Source organism: Podarcis gaigeae, assembly GCF_964106915.1.
Source record: "Podarcis gaigeae genome assembly, chromosome: 13".
Classification (NCBI taxonomy): domain Eukaryota; kingdom Metazoa; phylum Chordata; class Lepidosauria; order Squamata; family Lacertidae; genus Podarcis; species Podarcis gaigeae.
Genome location: NC_139689.1, coordinates 2,570,947 through 2,590,843, shown reverse-complemented (window position 1 = coordinate 2,590,843; position 19,897 = coordinate 2,570,947). Strand labels below are relative to the sequence as shown.

Genomic DNA, 19,897 nt, shown 5'->3' with positions numbered 1-19,897 from the left:
GAAAGGAAAAAGGAAAGAGGAGGAGGGGATCAAGTTGATTCCAAGCCAAAGAGGGGGAGGGGATCAAGTTGATTCCAAGCCAAAGGCCAGACGGAACAACTCTGTCTTACAGGCCCTGCGGAAAGAAATCAGATCCCGCAGGGCCCTGGTCTCATGAGACAGAGCGTTCCACCAGGCCGGGGCCAGTGCTGAAAAGGCCCTGCCTCTGGTTGAGGCTAATCCGACTTCCTTAGGGCCCGGGACCACTAGGGTGTTGCTGTTAATGGACCTTAAGGTCCTCCGTGGGGCATACCGGGAGAGGCGGTCCCGTAGGTACGTGAGTCCCAAGCCATCTCAGTCTTTTGTCTTCCTCCTGGTCCTTTGCAGGATGCTGCCCTACGGCTGCCTCTCCATCGGGGACTGTGTGGGCCTCATCGAGGTGGTGAAGAGCTCCCACACCATCATGCAGATCCAGTGCAAGGGCGGCCTCAAGGGGGCGCTGCAGTTCAACAGCAACGCTCTGCACCACTGGCTGAAGGACAAGAACAAGGGAGAGGGGTCTGTACTGTTCCTATTATTTGCTCCATTCCTTACCTGCCCCTCACTGTGGGGTCCCAGGGTGGGTTGCAGCCATTTTTTAAGATGCAGCACTAAACTCAGTTCCAAGCAAAGGACGGCCACTTTTTAAGTGGGTCCTAAAAATGGGTGCATCTTGCATGATGAAGGCCTGGGCCAAATGGTGCGTCTTCAGCAGACGAGGAAAGCTGTCCAGCGAAGCTGCTAGGTGCCTCTCTGTGGGGAGGGGGCTCACCACAGAGAATGCCTGGCTGTGGCAGAGCACCTTCTTGGCATGCAGAAGGTCCCGGGTTCAACCCCCAACGGCGTCTCCAGGTAGGGCTGAGAGAGGCTCCCTTTCTGAAACTCTGGAGAGCCGCTGCTGCCAGTCAGGGTGGACAATATTGAGGTAGATGGACCCCAATGGTATGGCACAGTATAAAGGCAGCTTCCTTCATTCTGGGCCACAAATTCTGGGCCAAGAAGTGACGCGGGTGGCGCTGTGGGTTAAACCACAGAGCCTAGGACTTGCCGATCAGAAGGTCGGCGGTTCAAATCCCTGCGACGGGGTGAGCTCCCGTTGCTCGGTCCCTGCTCCTGCCAACCTAGCAGTGCGAAAGCACGTCAAAGTGCAAGTAGATAAATAGGTACCACTCCGGCGGGAAGGTAAACGGCGTTTCCATGCGCTGCTCTGGTTTGCCAGAAGCGGCTTAGTCCTGCTGGTCACATGACCCGGAAACTGTCTGCAGACAAAGGCCAGCTCCCTCGGCCTAAAAGCGAGATGTTCACGCAACCCCAGAGTCACGACTGGACCTAATGGTCAGGGGTCCTTTGACCTTTACCTAGAACTACCAAGAGAGCCCGCTCTGCTGATATTAACACTTGAGAGGGTCTGCAGGGAAGGAGGAGGGGGGTGCCTTTCAGCTTTTGGGGGCCTGAGTCACTTTGGGCTTTAAATGTGAGCACCAGGAATCAGGCGCAGAAACAAACCAGCAACCAGCAGGATCGTGGTGGCAGCCAGCTGTGGGTCAGGAAGAAGTGAGGGCTTTTGTGGGTCTTGCTCCCCCTTCAGGAAGGGAAGGACTGGAATGTTTGATACAGGTCTCTCTATGGCGCAGAACAAGGTTGCCAACGTTCCACGTGTGGGGAGAATTTGCTAAAAGGGCTTTGGGATCCACAAGGGGCATGAGGCATGGATACCAGAGGAGTTATGGGGTCTCCTGCAGAGACTGGAGTGAGGCGATGAGGAAGAAGGGCTGCCCTGGCTCATAGCTTCTGCACGCAGAAGGTTGTAGGTTCCATCCCTGGCATTTGGGAAAGATTCCCTGGAGAGCTACAGCTGCCAGTCAGAGTAGACAACACTGAACAAGACGGACCAATGGTCTTACTCGGTGTAAGGCGGCTTCCCATGCTGCTAATCCTGGTGTGTTTAGCAAGGCCCTTCGTGCTAACGTTTCCCTCCTTCCTGGATCCAGCTATGACGCTGCCATTGACCTCTTCACGCGTTCCTGCGCCGGTTACTGCGTCGCCACCTTCATCCTGGGCATCGGGGACCGCCACAACAGCAACATCATGGTCAAGGACGATGGGCAGGTGAGTGGTTTCCTGGACTCGCTGCAAGAAGCCAAGTTACAGGGAACCAGGCAGAAGGCCTTCTCGGTGGTGGCCCCCGCCCTGTGGAACACCCTCCCACCAGATGTCAAAGAGAAAAACAACTGTTGTCGTTTAGTGGTGTCCGACTCTTTGTGACCCCCTGGACCAGAGCACGCCAGGCACTCCTGTCTTCCACTGCCTCCCGCAGTTTGGTCAGACTCATTTTTGTGGCTTCGAGAACACTGTCCCACCATCTCGTCCTCCGTCGTCCCCTTCTCCTTCTGCCCTCCATCTTTCCCAACATCAGGCTCTTTTCCAGGGAGTCTTCTCTTCTCATGAGGCGGCCAAAGTATTGGAGCCTCAGCTTCAGGATCTGTCCTTCCAGTGAGCACTCAGGGCTGATTTCCTTCAGAATGGAGAGGTTTGATCTTCTTGCAGTCCATGGGACTCTCCAGAGTCTCCTCCAGCACCAGAATTCAAAAACATCTATTCTTCGGCCATCAGCCTTCTTTATGGTCCAGCTCTCACTTCCATACATCACTACTGGGAAAACCATGGCTTTAACTATACGGACCTTTGTTGGCAACTATCTTCTCTTTAAAAGACATCTGAAGGCAGCCGTGTTCAGGGAAGCTTTTAATGTTCAGTAGGCTATTGTATTTTAATATTCTGTTGGAAGCTGCCCAGAGTGGCTGGGGAAACCCAGCCAGATGGGCAGGGTATAAATAATAATAATAATAATAATAATAATAATAAATTACACAAATGCGCGCACTTCCCTCCCACCCACGGCCTTCGTCCCAGGAAAACAAGCAACAGTGAAAAATTCCTCCCCTTTTCTCTCTCTCTCTCTCTCTCTCTCTCTCTCTCTCTCTGTGCCACCTCGCTGCCTTCCCCACCAGCTGTTCCACATTGACTTTGGCCATTTCCTGGACCACAAGAAGAAGAAGTTTGGCTACAAGCGGGAGCGAGTCCCCTTCGTCCTCACCCAGGACTTCCTCATCGTCATCAGCAAAGGGGTGCAGGAGTGTACCAAGACCAAAGAGTTTGAGAGGTAAGAGATGGGCAGCCTTCGGCCACACGTCTCCTTTTTTTTCTTTGGTTAAATCATTTTTATTAATTTTCCAATAAAAAACATCCACTTAACATATCAAATAATAATCCAATTAAAATAAAAAGACCAAATTATCATCCAAATTATAATTATTAATTTTTCGGGACTTCCCATAGTCTGGACCTTAAAGCCTAGCTCCAAATCTCAATCCTGCCTCTCTTCGTTGTTTCCATATTTCCACATCTCGATTTTAACGCTTTAAAGTTCTCCGTCTCTGGCTCTTCAATTCTTAGTCATGTCAGATGTCATATATATCCTTTCATCCATCGAGTACATCTTTATTTGAATGGCCACATGTCTCCTGATAACTTGCTGGGAAACCCTTCACTTCCCCACCACCCGAAAACAACACAAACTAGGCATCCTTCGCCCACAGCATCGCTCGAAATCTAGGAATCTGGCTTCCCCACACTCCCTTCCCCCAAACTCCCTCCCCCAATTGTTTGTTGTTTAGTTGTGTCCAATTCTTTGTGACCCCCTGGACCAGCGCACGCCAGGTACGCCTGTCTTCCTCCCCCAATTACACCCCCCTTTTCAAGAATGGCATCACTTCTGCAGTGTTCAGCTGTGTACAGGAGCCACACACACACACACACACACACACACACACACACACACACACCATGAACTGGGACTTCACACTTCAAACGACACACACACCCGCCTTTGCAGCAAACACTGGTTTTCCTCCCCAGCTTGCTCCTCCCTTCTACTTTCCCCCTTGCACACTTATACGCTTGATCTGAGAACGCAAGAGCCTGGCTGCTGGATCAGGCCCAAGGGACCCCATCCTGTTCTTGCAGTGGCCAGACAGATTCCCCAAAGGGAAGCCCACATTCAGGACCTCACAACCACAGGGACACTCTCCCTGCTTGTGATTCCTAGAGCTATCCTGCCTCTGAGCACAGAGGGAGAAGACTGTGGTTAACAGCACAGATGAATGAATGAATTTTATTATTACGGTCGCAGACCAGTTCCGGGTCACTTACAATGTCAGGAAAATCATAAAACACAGCAGGGATACAATTGGGTTCAACACACATACACACAGTGGTACCTTGGGTTACATACGCTTCAGGTTACAGACTCCACTAACCCAGAAATAATACCTCAGGCTAAGAATTTTGCTTCAGGATGAGAACAGAAATCATGCTCCGGCAGCACAGTAGCAGCAAGAGGCCCCATTAGCTAAAGTGGGGCTTCAGGTTAAGAACAGTTTCAGGTTAAGAACGGACCTCCGGAACGAATTAAGTACTTAACCCGAGGTACCACTGTGTGTGTGTGTGTGTATATGTGTGTGTGTGTGTGTGTGTGTGTGTGTATCACTAAACTATAACCTAAAATTATCATTTAAAACCTTAATCCTTTTGATAGTACAGCTTGTTCCCTAAGTTTTATGGCAGCACAGATCATCTCTTACATTTTTTTAATACCTAGAGGGGAAAGCTATAAGTTCCAATCTACATTTGAGAGAACGTCCAAAGATCACATCTTTTAATTCCAAATGAATCTTGAACAACACACTAGAGCAGAGCTTTCCGAACGCCACATTAGTGTGTCGGCCGCAGTGTGCAGGTGTGTCTCGCGAACGCTCCCTATGCTCCCCCTGGGGCTGGAAAGGGGTTAGTTTAACCTCCGGTTTGCTAGTAAAACTGAATCACTGTGTTGCGAAATGAAGCACGTCTAAAAAGTGTGTTGCGAACGTGAAGAGTTTGGAAAGCTCTGTGCTAGATGCACATGTGTACACACGAACTTTGGAAATATTCCAAAGCATTCTGCCTCCAACAGTGGAGCCATCTTGCCTAGAGGCCATCAATAGCCGCCTCCTCCTCCCTGAATTAGTTTAACCCTCTTTTAAAGCCATGTAAGTCGGTAACCGGGATGCGGGTGGCGCTGTGGGTTAAACTACAGAGCCTAGGACTTGTTGGCGGTTTGAATCCCCGTGATTTGGGTGAGCTCCCTTTGCTCAGTCCCTGCTCCTGCCAACCTAGCATTTCGAAAGCACGAAGTGCAAGTAGATAAATAGGTACCGCTCCGGCGGGAAGGTAAACGGCGTTTCCGTGCGCTGCTCTGGTTCGCCAGAAGCGGCTTAGTCCTGCTGGCCACATGACCCGGAAGCTGTACGCCGGCTCCCTCGGCCAGTAAAGCTAGATGAGTTGGCCACGACTGGACCTAATGGTCAGGGGTCCCTTTACCTTTAAGTTGGTAACCCTCGTTGCCTCCAGTGGCAGGGAGTTCCATAGTTGTGACGACATGTGCCCTGAATCTTCCCTCCTCCCTCCGCTTCTCCCTCCCAGGTTCCAGGAGATGTGCTACAAGGCCTACCTGACCATCCGCCAGCACGCCAACCTGCTCATCAACCTCTTCTCCATGATGCTGGGCTCGGGGATGCCGGAGCTGCAGTCCTTTGACGACGTGGCCTACCTGCGCAAGACCCTGGCACTGGACAAGTCGGAGCAGGAGGCGCTGGAGTACTTCACCAAGCAGATGAACGAGGCCCACCACGGCGGCTGGACCACCAAGATGGACTGGATCTTCCACACCATCCGCCACATGCCCCTCAGCGAGGCCGGCCACGACTGACAAGGACCCTCCGCCACCGCGGAGAGAGGAAACGCCGGCCCTCCAGAGCGGCAGGGAGAGGATCCGGGAGCGCCGACGGGGCTACCAAGGCAAGGGGGCGGGGAGCCCCGTGTGAACTCGGGCAACCGGGTTCCTGATCCCCTCTCGGGACCGGCAGGGAGAGGATCCAGGAGCGCTGGTGTGCCTTGCAGGACGCGAGGAAGGGAGGAAAGGGAGGGGAGAGGGTCGCCCAGCCCCCTGCACTGGGGTTAAGGGGCCTTGAGGTTGAGAGAGCTTGGGGGGCAGGAAGCAAGGGACCAGTTTCCTTTTGCAGTTAGGAGAGGTATAGGCATGGAAATGGACCCTTTTCCCTCCCGGAAGTGTATGTGTGTGTGTGTTTTCCCCACCCTTTCGCCAAATTTGAAATTCTCTTCCCCACTTTTCACATTGGGGGCTAAAACAGGAGACACCCTTCCGCTCTGCCCTCCAGGCAGGTTTATACTTGAATTGCCCCCACTGCCCTTCTCTCCCCCTCCTTGGCAGAAAACGGGGAGAGGGAGGTGGAGAGGGGGGGTGGTCGAGGGGAGGGGGTTTTACTGTGGGGGAAATGGGCAGAAAGTGGCAATACTTGAAAAAAAAATGTCCAGGGTTGGAAAGGAAACAAACAAAAATGGTTATTTTCTCTCCTTTTTTTTTCAAATAAAATTTTGAAAAAGAGAGTATTGGTTGGAAATGGAGAACGAGAATAGCAGTGATTCCAACTTGGGTTACAAAGGCTTTGGGAATTGCCTTGTGTGAAGCAGTTCATTGGGTTAATTCTGTACGGAGGAGGACGCAGTTCTTTCTGTCTGCCCCAAACCTCCTGCCTGTTGATCTCATGGCACGACCCCCAAGTTAATCTGCAATTAATCCAGAATGTGGCAGCTGGACTGGTGACTGGGAGCAGCCACCAAGACCACATGACACCGGTCTTGAAAGACCTACATTGGCTCCCAGGACGTTTCCGAGCACAATTCAAAGTGTTGGGGCTGACCTTGAAAGCCCTAAATGGCCTCAAAGGCCCAGCAGACCTGAAGGAGCATCTCCACCCTGGACACCTGGGTCCAGCTCCGACGGCCTTCTGGCGGTTCCCACCCTTCGAGAAGTGAGGTTACAGGGAACTAGGCACAGGGCCTTTTTGGTGGTGGTGCCCGCCCTGTGGAACGCCCTCCCACCAGATGTCAAGGAAATAAGCAACTATGAGACTTTTAGAAGACAACTGAAGCCAGCCCTATTTAGGAAAGTTTTTAATGTTTGATGCTGTGTTTTTAATATTCAGTTGGAATCTCCCCAGAGTGGCTGGGGAAACCCAGCCAGATGGGCAGGGTATAAGTAATAAATTATTATTATTATTATGAGGGGGTGCAGGAAAACCACCTCTCTCCGCACCACAAATGATGTCTGGAGCATGTGCCATCTGGGGCTGATGGGGGTTGTAGTCCAAAATGTCTGGAGGGCCCCTGGTTGGCAAATGCTGTGTTAGCAGGATGGGCAGACCGAGAGCACGAATGTGTTGGCTTGTTTGAGAAGGAAGCACTGACCCTGCAAGGACAGCGGAGGAAAGGAGCTTGAGGAACTCTTTTTGAGCGCCATCTTCTAAAAGCGCAATCTGGAGAATTTTGCTCTCTTTTGCTGATGGTGTGGGTAAGTGGCAACAGAAAATGTATTTAGTGCCAAAGGAAAATGTGTTTTGTACTATTTCTCACCCACCCTGATGGCACTGCACAACTTTACACACACTTTTGCAACATTCCCACCCCCTTGACTCCAGTTCCTGCCCCCTCTTGTGCTTCAGCCTTTGGGGGGGGGTCTCCAAAAAGACAGTCGCGCCATCTAGGGGCCCTGACACCCTCTCCTAGCCCACTTCCCCCAAAACCTCCTTGGGTGACTAGGCATCAGGGCTGCTAACTTAAACTCACCACACTTTGCTCTGTAAATATGAGCAGGTAGTATAAAATTTAGCGCTGAGCCCCCCAAAGCAGCCCATTAAATCTTCTCAGACACAGGAGCTCAACAGCCTGCCCCCCCCCCAGCAACAGGTATAGTGGGATAACTAGTCTCTAAATTCACAAATAGGCTGGAGCTGATGGGAGTTGTAGTCTTAAAATGCGGGTTTGCAAAGGCTGAACAAGAGTCTTGGCAAGATCAGGAAAAGCTCAGCTTTTTCTCATAGTGACAGAGGGCTGCTTATTTCTGGTGGGTGAGATTCTGGGATCCCTGGAGAAATGCAATGAGCTGCTGATGACACGGTATTTGTCAGGAATTGGTGGTTGAGGGACACCGAGATTCCTAAAAACTGGTCTTGGTATCTCAGAATAATGACCATAAAGTAACACTTGTCCCTGTTCCTGCCTGTCATCAAACAGGGATTCTTTAGTTGTGATTCCTGCAGTTGGACTAGATGAGCAATTCTGTGATTGTACGATTCAATTCCATCCGTGTGTTTGCCCGCTTGATGAGCTGGACAATAAAGTCGCTGGACAAAGAACCATGCAAACGTAACAAGAAATAATTTATAGTGATCTTTGCCACTGATAAATTAACAAGGCTTTGGTTCTTATTCATGAGGTAGGGCGGATTTTCATCGTATCGCATAGCAATAAACATTTATGGCAGCCTTCAGGAAACCCAGCGCTCTTAAGCAGACGTTTTGGACTACAACTCCCATCAGGCTCGGCATCGCACAGGCAGGGCTGATGGGAGTTGTAGTGCCAAACATCTGGCGGGCGCCAAGTTAGGAAAGGCTGACATAGTCATCAGTGCAACTGATAAATATTGAAGCGCCGCAGCTGGGAGTCAGCAAAGGGGCACTGAATAAACCGGAATACGGGGAACAATTAAAACGGGTGCCGGGTAAAGGGTGAATGTTAAGCGCAGGATTTCGCTCTATTACATAGCAATAAATCAATTAAATTTATAGCAGACACTGCTGCTGATAAATTAGAAGGAGGAGAAGGGAGGGGAAAGGAACAAGGGTGTATGTCAGACAGTTAAGTCAGGGAAACACAACCACAGCCTGCTCTCCACTTGTGTGGCAGGACGTGGGCAATTTACTGTATTTTTTGCTCTATAAGACTCACTTTTTCCCTCCTAAAAAGTAAGGGGAAATGTGTGTGTGTCTTATGGAGCGAATGCAGGCTGCGCAGCTATCCCAGGAGCCAGAACAGCAAGAGGGATCGCTGCTTTCACTGTGTGGCAATCCCTCTTGCGGTTCTGGCTTCTGAGATTCAGAATATTTTCTTTCATGTTTTCCTCCTCCAAAAACTGGGTGCGTCTTGTGGTCTAGTGCATCTTATAGAGCAAAAAATACGGTATAGTGAGCCTTTGCCACCGATAAAATCAGAACAGGCAAGGAGAAGATCAAGCTGTGATTCCTGCATTGATTTCAGCGGAGAGGAGAATAAAAGGAGGTAGAGCTGAAACAAATTTTGGCTGTGCAGGACTAGAATCCACTGGCCCAAATTAAAATGCACTTTCTGCATAACTGAAGTGTGTTGCAACATTCCCAATCACGGATGTTGGTGGATTCTAGACAATTCTTCAGGGGTGGGGATTTCATGGCTCAGATGACATTTTTCCGCTTTTTGGAAATGCATTCAAAAAGTTCATTTCAGCTCTGGGGATGAGAGGGCCCCCCCTTTTTACGTGTTTAGAAATTGTTGTCGATGTTCCAGACGTCTCCACTTAGGGCATTGGCCGCCCCCTGGAGCGTCCAAGTGACGAATGCCAGCTGGCGGCGGAAGAGGACCTCGTCGAAACTCTGGGGGGCCTCCCGCAAGAGGCTGACGTGCTCCAGCAGGGCCTTGACGGTGTGGGCCCCCCGGCCGTGCAAGATGTGCCGGAACGGGGTCTCCGTGACCGCCACGTACTGGGAGAGGAAGTAGAATTCCACCTGCGGCAGAGAGGGGGAGCCATTAGTGGAGCAAAAATACCCAAAGTCCACAGCAGTCCCCAAAAAACTAGCAGAACCCCGTCTGTACTGGGCAAGAACTGGTGAACTGGGGAGGAAGGGCAGAGGGCACAGAAGCATACTCTGCAAAAGGCTGCTCCTTTAATTCCAGGTTAACTAGGTAAAGGTAAAGGGACCCTTGACCATTAGGTCCAGTCGTGGCCGACTCTGGGGTTGCGGCACTCATCTCGCTTTAATGGCCGAGGGAGCTGCCGTACAGCTTCCGGGTCATGTGGCCAGCATGACTAAGCCGCTTCTGGCGAACCAGAGCAGCACACAGAAACGCCGTTTACCTTCCCGCCAGAGCGGTACCTATTTATCTACTTGCACTTTGACGTGCTTTCGAACTGCTAGGTTGGCAGGAGCAGGGACTGAGCAACAGGAGCTCACCCTGTCGTGGGGATTCAAACCCCCGACCTTCTGATCAGCAAGCCCTAGGCTCTGTGGTTTAACCCACAGTGCCACCCGCGTCCCTCTCCAGGTTAACTAATAACTAATAATAACTATTTTGAATTATGGTGCTGGATTTTGAATTATGTTGCTGGAGGAGACTCTTGAGAGTCCCATGGACTGCAAGAAGATCCAACCTCTCCATTCTGAAGGAAATCAGCCCTGAGTGCTCCCTGGAAGGACAGATCCTGAAGCTGAGGCTCCAAGACTTTGGCCTCCTCATGAGAAGAGAAGACTCCCTGGAAAAGACCCTGATGTTGGGAAAGATGGAGGGCACAAGGAGAAGGGGACGACGGAGGACGAGATGGTGGGATAGTGTTCTCGAAGCTACCAGCATGAGTTGGACCAAACTGCGGGAGGCAGTGGAAGACAGGAGGGCCTGGCGTGCTCTGGTCCAGGGGGTCACAAAGAGGCGGACATGACTAAACGACTAAACAACAACAATAACTAATAACTAAAACTCTGCAATCCCACACACGGGAGCTTCCCGCAAACCACCCTGGTGGCAAGAAAGAAAGGGAAGCTTTGGTGCATCAAGGGGGCAATTGTGCTAGGAATCATTTTCAGGCTGAGGGCCGCATTGCCTTCTGCACAAGCTTCCAGGGGCCAGAAGCCGCTGTCAAGCAGCGCCAGGGGCAGGACAGCAACTCGTACGGTTTCTACAGACATGCCATCCAGGCGCTTCAAGAGCTCAGGGACACATCTTAGCCAGGCAGAAACACTCAAGGAGGGGCAAAAGCAAGGCTAGGGACAGGGAGTGGTGGCCCCGAGAGAGATCCGAGGGCCAGATGGTGAGACCTGGGTCCCTGGGCTTTCCCTTCCTTTCTCTAGGTTACTAATCATGGGCCATACACAAGGAATAAAGGGACCCGGGTGGCGCTGTGGGTTAAACCACAGAGCCTAGGACTTGCCGATCAGAAGGTCGGTGGTTCGAATCCCCGCGATGACGGGGTGAGCTCCCATTGTTCGGTCCCTGCTCCTGCCCACCTAGCAGTTCAAAAGCCCGTCAAAGTGCAAGTAGATAAATAGGTACCACTCCGGTGGGAAGGTAAACGGCATTTCCGTGCGCTGCTCTGGTTCGCCAGAAGCGGCTTAGTCCTGCTGGACACATGACCCGGAAGCTGTACGCCGGCTCCCTCGGCCAATAAAGCGAGATGAGCGCCACAACCCCAGAGTCGTTCGCGACTGGAACTAATGGTCAGGGGTCCCTTTACCTTCTTTACACAGGGAATAGCCATGCTATCAGGTGGATGGGGAAAGAGATTAGGACAACGGCTACTATGCTCAGCCCCCTTGCCGTCCGCCCCACGCCTCTCCCTCGCCTCACCCGCATTATGCGGACGTTATACATGCGCAGGAGCCTCTCGTTCTGCTCCTCGGAGCTGTAGATGTCCTTGCGTAGCTTGTCCGCCGCGCGCATGTAATCGCCTCTGGCTGAGTACATCCATTGCAGGGTCAGCCCTCGGCTCTGGCGGAAGCAAGCGGGGAGGTTGAAGCCTTTTAAAAGACGGGGTGTTTTGTTTTTCCTGGGGAGGGGCACAAGGCAGGCTTTACCTTCAGCAGCGCCGTGTATTCGTTGAAGCGAGCGATGTGCTCCAAGAGGACGTCCCCGTAGCACCAGTAGTCGAGGGGCAGGAGGTGGTCGTGCGTCAGCTTGATGAGCAAGTGGCCCACCACCTCGGCCACCGTCTTGGCCACGGCTGGCAGGCGCCCGTAGAGAGCGCGGTTGAGGTTGTCGTAAGTGTCCCCCATGGTGTTGAGGAACGGGTAGCGGCGGGAGTCCTGCAGGCAGAGAACCACACAGAGGTCGAGGGGTGTTGGTGAAGCTCCAGGAAGTGGAGAACTGGGGTAATGGGGGGGGGGCTGCTGTGTTTGTGGGGAGGTGCATGTGTGTCCACAGCCTTTCTCAACTTGTGGGTCCCCAGATGTTGTTGTTGTGTTTATTTTAACTGTTTTATTAAATTTGCTTAGTAACATAACATTATTATATACCGGTATATTCTATAAACAAAGAATACAGAACACCATTCATACTACAATGCATGCCTACATAGCATTAATATACAGTGGTGCCTCGCAAGACGAAATTAATCCGTTCCGTGAGGCTCTTCGTATAGCGGTTTTTTTGTCTTGTGAAGCAAGCCCATTGACAGCTTAGCGGATTAGCACTATTAGCGGCTTTTAGCGGATCAGCTGATAAGCGGCTTAGCGGCTTAGGAAAAGGGGGGGGAAGGGGGAAAACCCCCGCAGGAACTCGCAAGACATTTTCGTCTTGCGAAGCAAGCCCATAGGGAAATTCGTTTTGCCAAGCGCCTCCAAAACGGAAAACCCTTTCGTCTAGCGGGTTTTCCGTCTTGCGAACCTGTATATGGTTTCTGAAAAAGGGCTTACATAACAAAATCCATTCAAAATACCATCCGGTTTACTTCTTTTCTTTTCTTTTCTTTTCTTTCCCCCCCTCCCTCCCCACTCCAGCCCTCCCCACCCCGTCAGGCCTTCCTTCTTCATATCTTTATCCATGTACACAGTCTGTTCATTCGAGCTTGTATGTTAGGGTTGGCTTCCCCCCTTTCTATCCAGTCCCTGTAAAAAGCCCATTTATTTGTGATTCTTTGGCATTTGTTTTCCCATCTATCCTCTGCCACTATCTGTGCAAATATTTCTGATTGCACGTTTTCAAAAACATAATCATTCCATTTTTCCATATTCCATTTGGCCTTTTCTTTCCATCCCAGTGCAATAACTGCCATTCTAGCTAGAATCATAATCTTGTACAACCCTTGCTTATTACTTTTTACTTTATTTCCCAATACAGTGGTGCCTCGCAAGACGAAAATAATCCATTCCGCGAGTCTCTTCGTCTAGCGGTTTTTTCGTCTTGCGAAGCACCCCTATTAGCAGCTTAGCAGATTAGCGCTATTAGCGGCTTAGCGGCTATTAGCAGCTTAGCAAAAGGGGGGGGGAGCGAAAAAAATCGCAAGACTTTTTTGTCTTGCGAAGCAAGCCCATAGGGAAATTCGTCTTGCGAAGCGCCTCGAAAAACGGAAAACCCTTTCGTCTAGCGGGTTTTTCGTCTTGCGAGGCACCACTGTATTCCCGAAAATAACAAATCCCTATTAACGTCTATGTTTATTTGAAATAATCCAGAAATTACCTTTATAATCTTTTGCCAATATTCCTTAGGTCCCCAGATGTTGTTGAACTACAACTGCCATCACCCCTATCTAGCAAGGCCAGAGCTCAGGGATGATGGGAGTTGTAGTCCAACAACATCTGGGGACCCACAGGTTGAGAACTGCTGGTCTAGGGGCATAAGAGGGTGGCGAGATTGCTCTTGCAAATGCACAGTCAGTGACCATGTTCCATACCACCTCACCTCCCTATTTTTAGAAATCCTTTTTATTCCGCATTCATGACAACTTGTGCTCACAATGTTAATGGGGCGGTTAGACCACAACTCTGCTTTCAATGCTGTTTGTAACTGTGGACGTTTTGGGGGCTTCGTTTCCAATCGGCATTTCCTGCTGAAATCCCGTAACTTTTCTGAAGATTCTTTTATCTGTCCCGAATCTTCCGACATTCAGATTCATTGGGTTTCCGTGAGTAGGAAGAGGGGTTACTGTAATGCTCGCCATTTCCTTCCACACCTCGGCGTTCCCTCCAAGCAGCCAATTGTTCCTCCCTACTACAATGAACGCTGGACTGAGACAAAACGGGTTGGGGCTCTCACCTCGGCGAAGGAGAATTCCACAGCAGGGACCCCCCCAAAGGAGGTGAAGGCGAAAGCGCTGCTGTCCATGGGAAGGGGGCGGATTCTGACATAAAGGAGAGCATAAGAATAAAGCTGTTAAAAAAGTAAATAAGAGTAGAAGGGAAATGAAGGGAAATGAAGGGATACGGTATAGTGTATGGAGATTTAGTACCCCTTTGTGCATTTGTTCTCACTCCCTTTAAGGCAGCCATCTTTTTTTTACAGCCACGTTGTTATTCGACTCTCAGTGTGGCTCATACAAAGTCAAAACTTGGTGGGTGGGTCCGGTTATTCGCTATATGCTCAGAGGCACCAACTTTCTCTTTTTTAAATAATCATTACTGGCAGCTTTCTAGATGCTAGGCTGAAATATACTTGGAGTCGAGAGTGGATTTCATGCTCTTTATTCAGCTCATAGTGGTGAGGAGGAATGGAAGTTCCCCCAGAATGTCTGCTTTATATACATTATTTACACAATGGGCCCCACGTGATTGGCCGATTCCGGGATTCACCTGTAGGCCAATCAGGTTGCGGATTCACTTCCACCTGGAGCTGAATTGGGTGGCTCTTGTGGACCAATCAGACTGCTGTATTCTGGATCCTATTGTTCTAGGGCCAATCAGACTGCTGCATTCTGAATCCTATTGTTCTAGGGCCAATCAGACTGCTGCATTCTGAATCCTATTGTTCTAGGACCAATCAGACTGCTGCATTCTGAATCCTATTGTTCTAGGGCCAATCAGACTGCTGCATTCTGAATCCTATTGTTCTAGGACCAATCAGACTGCTGCACTCTGAATCCTATTGTTCTAGGACCAATCAGACTGCTGCATTCTGTATCCTATTGTTCTAGGACCAATCAGAATGCTGTATTCTGAATCCTATTCAACTCAGTACATAACATAGACCCAACCATTGAGACAGATATCAGGGCTCAGCCCCGGCTCAGCTGAAAAGAAGCTCAGAGGAGCAGCTGGAGGGGCAGACCTGGGTTCGAATTCCCCCTCTAGGCTATGAAGCTCACTGAGTGTGACCTAAGGGGCCAATCCCTCACTCTCAGCTTGACGTACCTTACAGGGTTGTTGTGAGGATGACATGACATAAGTCATCTTGAGCATTATGGAGGGAAATGTGGGATATCAATGCAATAAGTAAGTAAATAAACAGCAAGAAGGGTTGGAAGGGGAAGCCAAAGACCAAGGCTGTGAGCTCTTACACCTCCGTCTCCCAGCGCTGACCCTGTTCGGTCACCTGGTCGAAGATGCTTTGCCCACTGCGGCTGGGGCTGTCCACCTGCAGGAGAGAGAAAAAGAGACCAGGAGGCAAAGGGTCAACCCTGCCTCCCTCCGAACCTGTAAATTAGAATTTTTTTCGCTCCATAAGACACACCTGACCATAAGATGCACCTAGTTTTTAGAGGAAAACAAGGAAAAAAATATTCTGAATGAAACAGTGGATGTAAGGTTTTTGTGGTTCATGCTGTGGCCACAGACATGTGATCTGATGTGAATTTGGGGTGACCCAATGCAAAAATCCTGAGGATCCATGGGCTTTTACCTCCCCCCTCCCAGGCAGCCTCCCTTATTTCTCTCCCGATCCCACCGATAAGCTGTTTCCTTTCAACACTCCCTTCCCTCTTGTTTGCCTTAGTGTCTTTTCCGTAGCTGGAGCAGTTTTTTGCTCCTCCTTTTCTTCTAATTTCTCTCCTTATTGCTTTAGTCTTCCTGTCCCCCCCCCCCTTTGCAAGTTTGCTCTCTTTACCTCTCTCTCCTCATCAGCAAAGGATCAGCTGCTTCATTTCAACACCCCCTTCCCTCTTTCATAAAAAAGAAGCATGATCTGCTTTTTTGCCCCTGGGCAATTCGGCTCCAGGGACCACGCATTCGCTCCATAATACGCACAGACATTTCCCCTCGCTTTTTAGGAAGAAAAAAGTGTGTCTTATGGAGCAAAAAATATGGTAACTACGAACATAAGAATCATAGAATCATAGGGTTGGAAGAGACCCCAAGGGCCATCGAGTCCAACCCCCTGCCAAGCAGGAAACCCCATCAGAGCACTCCTGACATATGGTTGTCAAGCCTCTGCTTAAAGACCTCCAAAGAAGGAGACTCCACCACACTCCTTGGCAGCAAATTCCACTGTCGAACAGCTCTTACTGTCAGGAACTTCTTCCTAATGTTTAGGTGGAATCTTCTTTCTTGTAGTTTGGATCCATTGCTCCGTGTCCGCTTCTCTGGAGCAGCAGAAAACAACCTTTCTCCCTCCTCTATGTGACATCCTTTTCTATATTTGAACATGGCTATCATATCACCCCTTAACCTCCTCTTCTCCAGGCTAAACATGCCCAGCTCCCTTAGCCGTTCCTCATAAGGCATCGTTTCCAGGCCTTTGACCATTTGGGTTGCCCTCCTCTGGACACGTTCCAGTTTGTCAGTGTCCTTCTTGAACTGTGGTGCCCAGAACTGGACACAGTACTCCAGGTGAGGTCTGACCAGAGCAGAATACAGATAAGCCCTGCTGGATCAGGCCAACAGCCCAGCCAGCCCAGCATCCTATTCTCACAGGGCCACCCAGCTGCCCTTTATGGGAAGCCTGCAAGCAGGATCCAAGCACAAGAGACCTCTTCTCTCTTGCGGTTTCCAGCAACTGGGATTCAGAAGCATCGCGTCCTCCAAAGCCATCCTAGCTAGTAGCCCTTGCTAGCCCTCTCCTTCTCCATGTATTTGCCCAATCCTCTTTCAAATCCTGTGGGAGGGAGTTCCACAGTCTAACGCTGTGCTGCATGCAGAAGGACTTCCTTTTTTAAAAATACATCTTTATTACAGTGGTGCCTCGCAAGACGAAATTAATCTGTTCCGTGAGGCTCTTCGTATAGCATTTTTTTCGTCTTGCGAAGCAAGCCCATTGACAGCTTAGCGGATTAGTGCTATTAGCGGTTTAGCGGCTTTTAGCAGATCAGCTGATAAGCGGCTTAGGAAAAGGGGGAAAAGGGGGGGGAACCCGCAGGAACTCGCAAGACATTTCGTCTTGCGAAGCAAGCCCATAGGGAAATTCGTTTTGCGAAGCGCCTCCAAAACGGAAAACCCTTTCGTCTAGCGGGTTTTCCGTCTTGCGAGGCGTTCGTCTTGCGGGGCACCACTGTAATTTAAAATAAATACATTTATGAGAAAACAGATGTACATTCAAGTAAACAAACATACAATTAAACAAATAACAGAAAAATCAAACAAATTACCACACTATAAGATGCAAGAAGATTAATATAATTATCATCATATATGCTCCTGATACTGAACACAATTATAAAACTTATAGAGAAGAAATTTAAAGCTGACTTCCAATTAATCTCGCAGACAGACTTCCTTTTACCTGCCCCGAATCTTCCATCGCTCAACTCCACTGGATGTCCACCGTGTTACTTTATAAATCTTGAACCGCTGTTCGGAAAACCTAGGAGTGTAGGCTCCCTACCACCTTCCCATCCCAGGCACCCCATAACTCATCTGCCGTGCCCCCCTCCCCGTCCTGCCCCCCTCCCTGGGAACCCTGGAGCCCCCTCCCCCCAGGTCCAGCTGCTTCGGACCCCAGAGTCCTGGCAGGGTGGGGGGGGGGAGATGGGCTTACCTGCTTAATGATGCTTTCGATGAGGCCGACAAGTGCAGGGCTGGTCTTGGCGAAGAATTTGTCGTCTCCTGGAGGGTGGGAGAGAAGACAGAGGCTGAGCACCAGCATCAGGACTCTCCACCCCACATCTCTGCTGTTGTAAACAAAATCTGCCCTTTTCCCTTATGGTGTATCCAAGAGCCCGTATAGAGTCCTTACGTAGGTTCCCTATTGGTAGGAGAAGATAACAGAGGCCAGCCAGAGAATATTGAGAAGCAAAGCAGCTAGTAAGCCTGATCTTTATTGATCTGTTGCAACAGGGTGCTCCCTTCACACGCAGAAAAGGAGGAGGACCCAGAACCAAGGTGCGCCCGCCCTTATATAGACATTTTAAATTCCCTGCCCTGGAGCTCAAGACCACCCCTCCATACATCAGACATACATCACCGAAAAGACATTCTAAAACAGAAATTTGAATGTTGTTTTTCTCCTGTCTTGTTTATCTCCTTTCTGGCAGGTTACTTGATTGGATTGCCCGGGGAGCCTGCCCATTCTTTTGAATACTTAGTTCCTGGGCCAGGTCACAGGCTCACACCCTATTCATATCTTAAATGTGCCCTTAAGAGAGGATTTGTGAGGAAAGAGACAATGGGGAGGTTTCCCACTTTGACCTTGCAGAGAAATAATTTGCTCAGTTTAGGAATCAAAATGTTTTCAGGTCGGTCTTCCTGTGCTGATCTATATACGTGCTTGGTTGGTAGGCTTATGAACATTATCACACTTGCCCCTCTTATCTCCCCAGCTCCCTTCTCCTTTCTTCAAATGCCCCCTTGCCCTCTCTTGCAAAAGGCCAGATCCTCTCTGCTCCTTCGTAGCTCAGCAGCAGCTCTGCCCAGGCTCAGTCCAGGGTCGGCGTCTCCAGGTTGCAGAGCCCTGCCTCAAACCCTGGAGAGTCGCTGCTGCCAGTCTGAGTAGGCATTACTGAGCTAGATGGGCCTCAGTCAGTGGTCTCGTTTAGATGGACCTCAATGCTCTCATTGGGAAAAGTCCCAAACGCTGCAACATTTCCTCATGGGGGACTTTTCCCATCCCCTTGACCAGGGGTCAGCAACCTTTTTTAACCGTGGGCCGGTCCACCATCCCTCAGACCATGTGGTGGGCTGAGCGAGACAGTGCCTGGCCCCCAAGGTCTCTCAGTGTGTTTGATGGCCAAGTGGGGGGATTTGAACCCTGCTCTTTCCCAGGTCCTAGTTCAAATGTCTAACCCAGGGGTCAGCAAACTTTTTCAGCAGGGGGCTGGTCCACTGTCACTCAGACCTTGTGGGGAGCCGGACTATACTTTTTTGGGGGAAATAAATGAATTCCTGTGCCCCACAAATAACCCAGAGATGCATTTTAAATAAAAGGACACATTCTACTCATGTAAAAACATGCTGATTCCCGGACCGTCCGCAGGCCGGATTTAGAAGGTGATTGGGCCGCATCCAGCCCATTGGCCTTAGTTTACCTACCCCTGCCCTTGACTGTTTTGGTTGCCCTTTTCTGAACTTCTCCCCACTCTGCAATATCCCTTTTAAGGTGACCGGAACCGTACACAGTTATTCCAAACGCGCCATGGACTTATATAATGGTGTTTTGGATGCTGCTGCATCCATAACGCCCCCTCCTTTCCCCACTCACCCAGGACCACGTTGTCCAGGCTGATATAGGCAGCAGCCTTAAGGTGCAGCATCGTCAGATAGCCCTGGGAAAGAAAGAAGCAGGATTAAACAGAGGTGGGCTTGTGAATAAGACCACTCAGCCACAAGAGGGACAAGGCATTGGGGAGGGGGGGTCACCTTCCAAATCTGTGATTCTGTGAAAAACGTCTGCTTGCCACTCTTCGACCATAACATCCTTCTGGACCGTCTTGAGGGGCTGGGAGCTGGGGGCACTGTCCTACGGTGGTTCTGCTCCTGCCTCCTGGGCCATGTCCAGAAAGTGGTGGGGGGGATGAGTGTCCAGACCCCTGGGCCCTCACTTGTGGGGTGCCTCAGGGTTCCGTCCTCTCCCCCATGCTTTTTAACATTCACATGAAGCCACTGGGAGAGATCATCAGGGGGTTTGGGCTGGGTGTCCATCAGTATGCAGGTGATACCCAGCTCTACCTCTCTTTCAAATCAGAACCAGTGAAGGTGTGAGTGCCTGGAGGCAGTTGGAGGATGGATGGTGGCTAAAGGATTGAGGTTGAATCCTGACAAGACAGAAGTACTGTTTTGGGGGGACAGGAGGTGGGCAGGTGTGGGGGACTCCCTGGTCC

At 50.4% G+C, this 19,897-nt stretch overlaps 2 protein-coding genes across 11 annotated transcripts in view; one reads left to right on the top strand and one right to left on the bottom strand.

The window, feature by feature from the left end:
• LOC310828770 (phosphatidylinositol 4,5-bisphosphate 3-kinase catalytic subunit alpha isoform-like) overlaps nucleotides 1-6,518 on the top strand; it is a 37,363-nt gene extending 30,845 nt beyond the window's left edge. For all 6 annotated transcript variants that reach the window (XM_083706584.1, XM_083706585.1, XM_083706583.1 and 3 more), the window contains exons 20-23: nucleotides 367-537; nucleotides 2,010-2,127; nucleotides 3,030-3,181; nucleotides 5,539-6,518. In XM_083706584.1, coding sequence (XP_083562710.1) covers nucleotides 367-537; nucleotides 2,010-2,127; nucleotides 3,030-3,181; nucleotides 5,539-5,824 — 727 coding nt within the window. In that variant the 3' untranslated portion in view covers nucleotides 5,825-6,518. The remainder of the gene's footprint in view (nucleotides 1-366; nucleotides 538-2,009; nucleotides 2,128-3,029; nucleotides 3,182-5,538) is intronic.
• Nucleotides 6,519-8,341: 1,823 nt separating this feature from the next.
• TFR2 (transferrin receptor 2) overlaps nucleotides 8,342-19,897 on the bottom strand; it is a 51,712-nt gene continuing 40,156 nt past the window's right edge. For all 5 annotated transcript variants that reach the window (XM_083706628.1, XM_083706627.1, XM_083706631.1 and 2 more), the window contains 8 exons: nucleotides 19,279-19,342; nucleotides 17,620-17,687; nucleotides 15,209-15,285; nucleotides 13,972-14,056; nucleotides 11,796-12,023; nucleotides 11,569-11,709; nucleotides 9,153-9,734; nucleotides 8,342-8,895 (listed from right to left, as the gene is read on the bottom strand). In XM_083706628.1, coding sequence (XP_083562754.1) covers nucleotides 9,492-9,734; nucleotides 11,569-11,709; nucleotides 11,796-12,023; nucleotides 13,972-14,056; nucleotides 15,209-15,285; nucleotides 17,620-17,687; nucleotides 19,279-19,342 — 906 coding nt within the window. In that variant the 3' untranslated portion in view covers nucleotides 8,342-8,895; nucleotides 9,153-9,491. The remainder of the gene's footprint in view (nucleotides 8,896-9,152; nucleotides 9,735-11,568; nucleotides 11,710-11,795; nucleotides 12,024-13,971; nucleotides 14,057-15,208; nucleotides 15,286-17,619; nucleotides 17,688-19,278; nucleotides 19,343-19,897) is intronic.